We start from the raw sequence: 10263 nt of genomic DNA on the forward strand, positions 1-10263 counted from the left end.
CCTTCTCAGCATATGGACGGACAGCGATTCGGGTAACTTTTCAAATTCTACCTTCTGAGCACTTGCAAACAAATATTTGAGGGAGAGGTAGGACACCCCCCAGCCCCCACCGGGCCACCCTCACTTCTGTCCCCCACCCCTCAGGCTGACAGCACAGGGAAGACACTGGCTAGTCACTCCAGTGTTTCCTGCCAGTCGGGAGAGAGCACACTGTCACCAGGAGCCTCAAGCCACCCAGAGAGGGAGAATGAGCCAAGGCAAACATCCCCAGCTGCTACTCCATCCTAGCAGGAGCAAGCCAGTGTTTTCAAGAGCTCCGTGTGCATGCTGGAGGGTGACTGACACCTCCGAGAAGGAGCTAGAGCCCGAGCTGAATGAATGTGAAATGATGAGAGACAGCCACTCACCTTTAGGTTGTGTGTGGGGTTGACTACACAGACAAGTTGCCCAGCCGCAGAGAAAACCCGTTTAGCCTTGTAGTGTTGAAACCGGAGGTGAATGAGATCCAGCACAGCCCCAAAGCACTGAGTAAAGAAAAGCATCACAACTTTTGGGGGTTGCTGGCACAGGAAGGCAGTGAAGGAAGCTGTAAGTCCTTGGGCTCTGGAAGTAGTGCAGCCTCTGAGACACTCCGCGCCAGCCTGGCTTAGCATGCCTTCATATTCATCATCAAAATAAGACGGTTGGAATCTTGCAGCAGTGAGGCGGCCAATCAAAAGGACAGAAATGTTATCCTTGAGGTGCAGAGATAGCCAATAACAAATGCCTCCCCTACTGAAACTCCCTGATGAATTGAGCCTGACAGAGAATGTATTATTGAACATTACCATAGATCAGCACATTGCATTTATCTTGTGATTACAGCCAACCATACATAATACTGGGGAGATAGGCTGACAAAATTGATTGCTTAATGTGTCTCCATTTATTAATTGACTTAATTTAACATGAGAGCCTTTCTTAATGCCCTGGCAAAAAGCGTAAAGCATTTAAACTGCCAAATAGTAAAACACCTCGCTCCAAACTAGGCAGATGGATAATGCAGATCGTGGCTCGACTCACCAGAGCTGCTTGGGAGAAAATCAAATATTACAACAGTCTGATTCCAGTAGGAGCTTGGCAGCAGCAGAGACGTGCGTCTTTCAGTCGGGCGCTCTGACCCTCTGTAATTTGGATTACAGCTCCTTCATAAATCTCGCTCCACTTTTTACCAAAAACCCCACAAAACAAGAACAACAACAAAAACCTGACAAATGCATTGGGAATTGAGGGAAGGGAGTGCAAATGTGTATTTTTTCCAGAATAATTACTGAGCTCATTTTTATTAATGCGTAAAAATGCACAGAGAATGCTTCTAAAAATAATGGAATTTCTGATGCATGAATGCACACACAGAGAAAAACCTACACAGAAAAGAAAGTGTCTTGTAAATCAGCAAAATAATTTCAGATGCAGAGAACCTTTGCTTGTCATTCATTTGCATATCGGTGGGTAGCAAGTTGCTAATTAACCACGAGATTGCTGGAGACATTAGAATAGAGATTAAGGACGCACCGAGCACATCGCTTGTTTCTGCAAACGTTCGCAGCACATTTATGTGCTGCAGCAGGCAAAGCAACATTCCAGTCCTCACACTGCAACCCAGCACTCATTCCTCACTGCCGTCCCAGCTGGGTCGGAGGAGTCCTAAGGCCCCCCACCGGCTCTTGAAGAAAGCCTCCCAGGCAGGGCATAGAGGGCTTTAGGGTTTCTGAGAATAAGCCCTGATGGCTTGTTTAACCTCTGCCCCTAAAGCTAGGAGAGTTAGGTGCATTGTGTCTTCCCTCTTGGCTGTTTCTCTGTTGAGCACTCAGAGCAAATCTACCGCTGCCTGGGGCAAGCTCAGCCTCAAGAGCGTGAGCCCATTCCTCCCTCCAGAAAGCCTCTTACTCTGCTCTTCCTACGCTGCTTAGACTGCAATGTATGGAAAGTGTTCGGACACCTGAGATAGCTAAATGTGGGACGTAGTCCAGCCCTGAAACTAAGAATAGATGAAAATAAGAGAGGGGGAAAAATGTACAGGCTTAATTAGACCAGTCAGAGCTAAGGTTATTTTAACTTAAGTTTAAAACCAGACCAATAGGCTGGGGATATAGCGCAGCAGCACAGCACCTGCCTGGCAAGCGCAAGGTCCTGAGTTTGCAAGGTCCCGATACCAAAGTAAAATAAAAACAAAACACACACACACAACTGGACCAATATTTTAAAGGACAAGTTGAACACTAAATAAAATTTAAATGTTGCACTTTTAATATTAACACTGGAACCAGGTGAGGATCTCTGTGAGTTCCAGGTCAGCCTGCACCACATAGTGAGAACTTGTCTCAAAAACAAAAGTTGCACTGGCCTAAAACTAGATGATAATATTCAAACTGATTAGACTCTTCTCAGTGTTTCTAGGAGTATGAGCTCCTGGTTTGTAAGTAAGGAGTGCTGAGCTACAATATTAGAATCTGCTGTCTACAGTTTATATTGTCTGGAATACACTTTCTGCAGTTCAGCAGGAAAGCATCTTGTGTGCTTTTATTTTCTTACTTTTTAAAAAATAAAAGTGATCATACACACCCATGGATCCCTCAAAGACACAACCCATAATTCAGAACGGTCCGCACTTCACCTTCACATTCCTGGTCAGAATGGAACTCGCATGTTGGGCTCTTGTTCCATTATGTTTACATTCAAGGTTTTTGTTCATTTGTTTATTTTTTTCGCTCTACTTGACCTGAGTCTCATGAGGGTGCAGGCATCGCTGTTCTTTGGGAAGATTTATTTATAGTAAAATAAACAGAAGCAGATTGAGGATGCCATCGAATAGGACATCAGTCTATTACTTTGTGCTGATAATCTCATGGTTGTGTTTAAAATAGAAAAATCAATGCTCCTTTTGTTTTTAAAATTTTATTGAAGACTATTTTTAACAATAGTTTTAGATGTACAGCAAAACTGAGAGGAAAGTCGAGAGGGGCCATAGACCTCCTTCTCCCACCACCTGCACAGCTTCCTCCACTGCCAACCTCTGCCGCCCAGCTCTCTGTTACTTTTGTCACAATTGGTAATCTCCGCTGACATGTCATTACAGTCCATAGTCTCACTAGGGTTCATAGCATGTTGTACATACTGTGGGTTTGCACAAATGCATGAGGACATATATCCACTGCTCCAGAATCACCCCCGAGAGCTTCACTGCCAGACAATTCCTGTGTGCCCCTTTACTCATCTCTCCTTCTCTCCTAACTTCAGGTAAACTTTGACTTTTTTTTTGAGACAGGGTCTCGATATGCAGTTCAGGCTGGCCTTGAGCTCACTTTGTAGCCCAGGCTGGTCTTGAACTCACAAAGGTCCTTCTGCCTCAGCCTCCCAAGTACTGGGATTGCAGGCATGCACCATCATGCCCAGCACTTTTGACGTTTTACCATCTCCGCAGTTTTAACTTTCCCAGAACATCACTTAGTAAGAGCCAGATAGTTTACAACCTTTTCAGGTTGGCTATTATTCACTTAATAATATGCATTAAGGTCCCTCTAAGTCTTTTAATGGCTTGATAGATCATTTCTGTTTTAGTGCTGAAGAATATTCTTCTTTTTTCTGAATATACCACACTTTATCCATTCACCAGTTGCAGGTTGCATCCAAGTTTTGACAGTTATGAATAAAGCTGCTATAATCATTCATCTGCAGGTTTTTATGTGGAAATAACTTTTCAGTCTCTTTGCGTGAATACAAAGGCATGCCGAGGACCAAGATGTCTGGATTACACAGAAAAGGATTATTTACTCCAGAACAGCTCAGTGGTAAACATACTCCAAAGGGGCTGGCCATTTCGTACTCTCGTGAGCAGTGCACGACTTCCTGCTACTCTGCACCCTCAGAAGCATTTGATGTTGTCAGCGTTCTGAATTGCCACTGCTCAGATGGGTGTTTAGTGGCATCCCGTTGCATTTTTCATATACATTTTCTTGATCTCAAATGACATGGAGCATTTTTTCATATGCTTATTTGCAATCTCTGATGAGGTGTCCAAATCTTTGGCTTACTTTTTATCAAATTGTTTCTTGTTGAATTTTGAAAGTTCTTTGTGTTTTTGATACTAGCCCTTTAACAGATGTGCAAATATTTTCTCCCAGTCTATGGCCTTGTAATTGTATTTACAGAAAATAAGTTTTTAATTTTGATGAAGTCTACCTTATCAATTGTTTCTTTTATGGTTTATGCCTTTGGTGTTGTATTTTAAAAGTCATCGACATACCCAAGTTCATCCGGATTCTCTTCTGTTATCTTGTAGAAGTTTTATAGTTTTGTGTTTGGTGTATGATTTACTTTGTGTGTGTGTGTGTGCATGAAGGGTTTAAATTATGTGTCTATAAACTCTTTTTCTGAATGTGGATGTCAAGTTTTCCAGCATGATATATCTAAAAGACTATTTTACCAATCCTAGCACTGAAAGTTCTAGAAAGGGAAATAAAATATATCCTTTCTCCTGACTGCAGTGGGAAAGCTTCTAGTTTCTTACTGTTAATAATGTTAACTGTATGAGTTTTTTTGTTATAAATATTAGTTTTGTTTTGTTTCTTGATAGTACTGGGAATTGGACCTTGATCATACTAGGCAAGTGCTCTACCACTGGATTATGTCCCCAGACACTATGGGTTTTTGTAGATATTTTTTATCAAGTTGAGGAATCTCCTCTCTGTTCATTGTTCACTGAGAGTTTTAATCATGAATAGGTGTTGGAGTTTGTCAAATGCTTTTCTGCATCTATTGTAATCATGTGATTTTTCTTCTTTAGCTAATTGATGTGACATATTTCATTAATTGATTTGCCAATATTGGATCAAATTTACGTGTGAGGATAAATTCACTACTGTATTGTTTTATTCTCTCTTTGTAGAACCCCAGCCAGTTTTCTTAACCTCACTGAGGTTCAGTCTCCATACCTGTAACATGCGGAACATAGACATTTCTTTCTTTCTCAATGTCGTTGTGTAAACTAAATGTTACATCTGGAAGTAGCTAGTGCAGTCTGAAATCAAAGTGGCCTCTCAACATTCATTTCTACTGAGTGTCTATGGTAGAAGGGTGGTTATTTGCAGCATGTTTTTTATTCCTGTTCCATGAAATATTTTCCCCCACTGACATTCACTCTGCCATCAGGGTCAAGAAAGTAGAAGGAATGATAACAGTGGACCTACTCCTGGCAATGTTCCTAAAAGGGTAGATGCCCCGTATTGCTTAGAGCCCATGCTGGGGCAGGTGGGGGCAGAAGGGCTGCAGAGTGCACATTCACATCAGCTGCAAAAAACAGCTACAGACCTAGTGCTGTGGATGCTTTTCCCTGGCTGGCTCCACATTTGACTTCTTGCTTTAACTTTTCACAAAAAATTGTTTATTTCATTGTGCTTTTAGAATGTAAAGCACACTCATCTATTTTGTCTGTCCTTAAATCATTATCTACTGGTTAATGGTCGGAGCTGACCCTAATGAGAAAAGTTCATGTTTAATGTCTCAAAATAGGGCAGCATGGGGCTGGGGATTTAGCTCAGCAATACAGCGCCTGCCTGGCAAGCACAAGGTCGTGAGTTCGATTCCCGGTACCAGAAAAAAAAAAAAAAAATCAAAATAGGGTGGCACAAAGTAACCTTCAGGTAGAGATTTTGAACTGTGTCCACATCTCACCACTGAGTAATGTCTACAACAGCCACAACCCTCTCATGCTGTGTCATGAGGCTTAGGGAGTCTTTATCTCCTCCAGAACAACCACATCTATGTTCAGTCTGTACCAGAAAGTGTCTTGGGTTAGTAATGAAACAAACACTACATTATTACTTAGTATTACTTTGATCAAATTACTTTATCCTTCTAGTGCTCACATTTGTTTTCTGTAAAATGCAGCTAATTATGCCATATAAAGATGCAACAAGAAAATACAGGTAATATGACCAGAAGTCTAGTTTTCATAAGTGTGGCAATGAGAGGTTGTCATGATCACCATAACCTTTATCATCTTACCAAAAAGTCATTTGTGCAAGTTACCACTAAGTGTGGATAAAGATATAGAACACCAAACTCTCATATGGGCTGGAAATCACCTTGGAAAACTGGTGTCATCTACTAAACCTAAACATATGCATATGTGACAAAAAAATTCTACTCTATGTACCTAACAAAAATGTAAGCATGTGTCCAAGAATTTTCATAGCAACATTCATAATAGTTAAAAGTAGAAAAAACTAAGTACCTGTCAACAGTTTAAAGAAATATAAAATACTTCCTTTTGCTTTCCCGGTTAAATCCTACATAGACATGAAAAAGAATAAACTATAGCTTCATGAAATAATGCAGAAACATGGAACGGTCTCACAGATAAGATTTTGAGGTAGAAAATCAGGCATGAAAGAAAATATGGTCATGTACTTCCATTTGTACAAAGCTTAAGAATACAGAAAATTAGGAGAGTGGGAGCATTGGCAAGCAGTTATGCCTCAGGGGGATGTAGAATGGCTTCCAGAAAGCTAGTAATGTTCTGTTTTTGATCTGTGTTCTAGTTCCATGAGTCTTATGGGTTGAATTGTTTTCTTCCCCAAAAATATGTGCTAAAACCCTAAACCCCAGTGCCTCAGAGTATGACCTTATTTAGGAATAGGACCTTCATAGAGGTCATCAAGTTAGGATGAGGTTATTAGGGTGGAACCAATCCAATATAATGGTGACCTTATAAAAAAATGGAAAATTTGGACAGAGACACACACACAGTGAAAATGACATATGAACTCAAAGACACAGGTTGGGGCGATACATCTACAAGCTAAAGAACACAAAAGATGATCAGCCAACACCAGAAGCTAGGAGAGATGCATGGAACAGATTGTTCCTCACAGCCCTCAGAAGAAACAAATGTTACTGATACCTTGCTCTTAAATTTCTGAGATGATCCTTTTCAGTTATTCAGTCTACCTAGGCTATGGCACTTTATTATGGCAGTCCTAGAAAACTAGCAAAATGAGGATGTCCACTTCATGGAACTCACCAGCTTGTGAACTTGTCATCAGTGCACTTCTCTGTATGAAAGAATATGCTTTAATGAATATTAGCATGACAGGTGGATGACCATATAACTGAATTTTAAAATAGTGACATACTTCATAAAGAATTTTAAAAAGAAATTGAAGTCATAACAGAAGGAAATACTTGATTACATAAAATATTAAACTATGTCAAATTAATGTCTAACAAATGAAATTGAAAAGAAAAGAAAATTTTGAGGACATATTTGCAGTAATTATGACAAAAGATTTATGTTACTAGTAAAAAATTCTATATGTATTACTAAAGTTACATTAAAAAAAAACAAAAATATTGAGTACACGGAAAAAGAAGTAAAAAGATGAACAAGTAGAAAGTGAAATTGGCAAAATAGCAGGAGAGGTACTCCCAGCCCTCCCTGCCCTCCACTACACACTAATTTAACAACTGTCTGTAGATGAAAACACCTGGAGGAACGCTTCAGAACCCATTATGTTCAGCTTTCTGTATCTTTTAGTCAGACCTCAATAAAGTGACTTTAAAACAAAGGATAAACAGCAAATGAAAAATGTTCACTATAACTAGAAATCAAAGAAATGTAAATTAAAACAAGATAATATCTTTCATCTGGTAAACTGGTACATATTTTTTATATTTAGACAATCCACAATATTGAGTAAAAATTATAGCTATAAAATTATGTGTCTGAAAAAATGCAGAAAGCTATTCATTGCAGCACTTACAATAGTAAAAAAAAAAAAAAAAATTAAATAAATAAATAAATAAATAAATAGCAAAAGACCAGAAATCCCAGACTATCCCCACACAGAGGTTTGATTGAATAAACTATACATATCTATACAATAGTAACTATTGGACAGATAATTGATGATTATCTAAAAATACTGCCTTTTGAACAGCAGAATGAACTCTGCTTATATTGGTATTTAAAAAAATACAAATAATAGTGTGCATAATATGCAAATAATTACCTCACAATGAGAAATATGTATTTAGGTAGATTTTATGTTTTAAAAAGGATGAATAAGTAGCTGAAAAGAAAGCTAACAGAGGAGAAAAGGATGCAGAGGGTACAGAAGGGAAGCTAGATATCTCTGAACATAGCATGTTTCATCTGATTTTGATACTTAAAGTTATTTTATAAAGTTAAAAAACGAAACAAGACATCCCCCAAAGTCAAAAGCAAAAGAAAACAAATGGACTGTTTTTTTTTAAGTCAGCAGCATATGCACCCCAGGCAATTTCATGTGAATTTGGGACATGATAACATGATTATAAATCCTTAGTAAGAAATATAAATCTAGGAAGTATGAAAGATGTAATTACTTTTGTTAATCACACTGTCGATGACAGGGCTTGAGGAGGAAATACAACCCCTAGAAGCAGTAGGACCTAATGCCACTTGTTTGAATATGAGCCAAGTTTGGTGACTTGCCTCTACAAAAGAGTGTGGAAATGGTGCTCGATTCCGGAGGCTAAGTCTTCATGAGAACAGCAGTTCCCCGTTGTTCTCCTAATGGCTTGCTCTGGGTTCAACCTTTATGCCATGAGGACATTCCATCAAGTCTCTGAAGAGGTCCATATGGCAAAGAAATACTCCCCTGACCCCAACAACCAACACCTACTTGTCAGCTATATGCTGTGAATGAGACTCCTTGGAAACAGATCCCTCCATGTTGCTCAAGCTTCAGATAACAGCTGGGCCTTCAATAACTGCATACCTGGCCAGTGTTTGTCTGAAATGTCATGGGAGACTCTGGCCCAGGCTGTAAGCTAAGCTGCTTAAGATTAGCCGATCTATGAAACTGTGATATATGTAATTAATCTTCATGGCTGTTGTGAGCCACTAAATTTTGGGACAACCTGAGTGTGCACATTGCTGATGAAGCGAAGGTGTAATTATGGAGGCATCACTGGTATAAGAGAAATCAGCTATAGCTGCAGGACGCATGAGGTTAAATTTGAGTTCTAATGATTGCAGGGGTTTAGTCAGAGGAATGAAGGTAGAGAAGAGGATGAGGAAAGGAGTGGAGAAGGAGGAAGAAGAGGGGAGGAGAAGGAACAGGAGGGGAAGGGATATTACTTAGTTCTGCTCACTGAAAACACCTTACAAAGTGAATACCATAGCATCCAGACTGTGTTTCTACATAAGATTTCCCACTTAAGACAATAAACCCACAACCCAGTGCTCTTTGAAGAAATAACTAGTTCTAGATACGGAGCAGAAAATGTATAATAAGATGAACCTGAACCAACTCTTCACCCAAAAACTAAGGAAGCAATGAACAAAGACTAGAAAAATGCCAGGTCTTGTTAAATGCTCAGAAGCCAACTAGAAGGGGCTCTCCCTGCAGGGCACAGGACATTCAGAACAGTATTAAGACCCTGATTGCACTGGGCTAAAACACATCAAACATGTTTCAATGCAAGCACCCATAATGATACTAAACATAGATTGATTCCCTTTGGATTATATTTGGGGCTTAATTTATTATTTTGATAACTAGTAAGTAAAGGGAATAAACAAGCATTTATCCTGCCTTTCCAGTATGAGCACTACCTCTACACAATCAAATAGTGAAACAGAAATTTCTTTTTCTAGAAGTATTCCAGCTAGTAAATGAAAAAATAATAGTAGAAGGAGAATTTTTTTAAATGTATAATGAAATGACAGAGCAGGACAGTGATCATCAATGGCTGCTGCCTAAATAAATATAGAGACACCAGCTATTCTGTGTCACCTGGGCTGCAGACAATACTGCCCACGAAGGACCTTGCCAAAGCAACAAGAATGAATCTGAACAAACCTCTAGACTCAGTTACCTATGTTTAGGAAATATGGAAGAGAGAAACACGGTCAATTACAACATGTGGATCCAACTAGCAAAATCCAAATTGGAAGAAGTTCTAGGAAAAATTACTATGTTCTGTACAAGTGCATTGCAAAGGGAGAAATATGCCAGGTGTGGTGGTGCACATCTGTAATCCCAGCACTCAGGAGGCTCTGGCAGGAGGATCACTGCTAGTTCGAGGCCAGCCTGGGCTACAAAGTGAGCTCAAGGCCAGCCTGAACTGCATAGCGAGACCCTGTCTCAAAAAGATAAGGCGGGGGGGAGAGATCAGGCAGGGGAAAGGGAGAGAAATTATGTTTTAAGCAATATGCAAAAATGCCCAAGATACATT

The 10263-nt window shown here is 39.7% G+C and overlaps 1 protein-coding gene across 1 annotated transcript in view; it reads right to left on the reverse strand.

Annotated features, from left to right (window-relative positions):
• Positions 1–631, reverse strand: part of Siah3 (siah E3 ubiquitin protein ligase family member 3) — a 65967-nt gene extending 65336 nt beyond the window's left edge. Inside the window, exon 1 of the mRNA XM_005409091.1 lies at positions 408–631. Coding sequence (XP_005409148.1) covers positions 408–542 — 135 coding nt within the window. The 5' untranslated portion in view covers positions 543–631. The remainder of the gene's footprint in view (positions 1–407) is intronic.
• Positions 632–10263: the final 9632 nt, after the last annotated feature.

This window comes from Chinchilla lanigera, unplaced genomic scaffold (genome assembly GCF_000276665.1).
Source record: "Chinchilla lanigera isolate Chin_1 unplaced genomic scaffold, ChiLan1.0 scaffold00117, whole genome shotgun sequence".
Classification (NCBI taxonomy): Eukaryota; Metazoa; Chordata; class Mammalia; order Rodentia; family Chinchillidae; genus Chinchilla; species Chinchilla lanigera.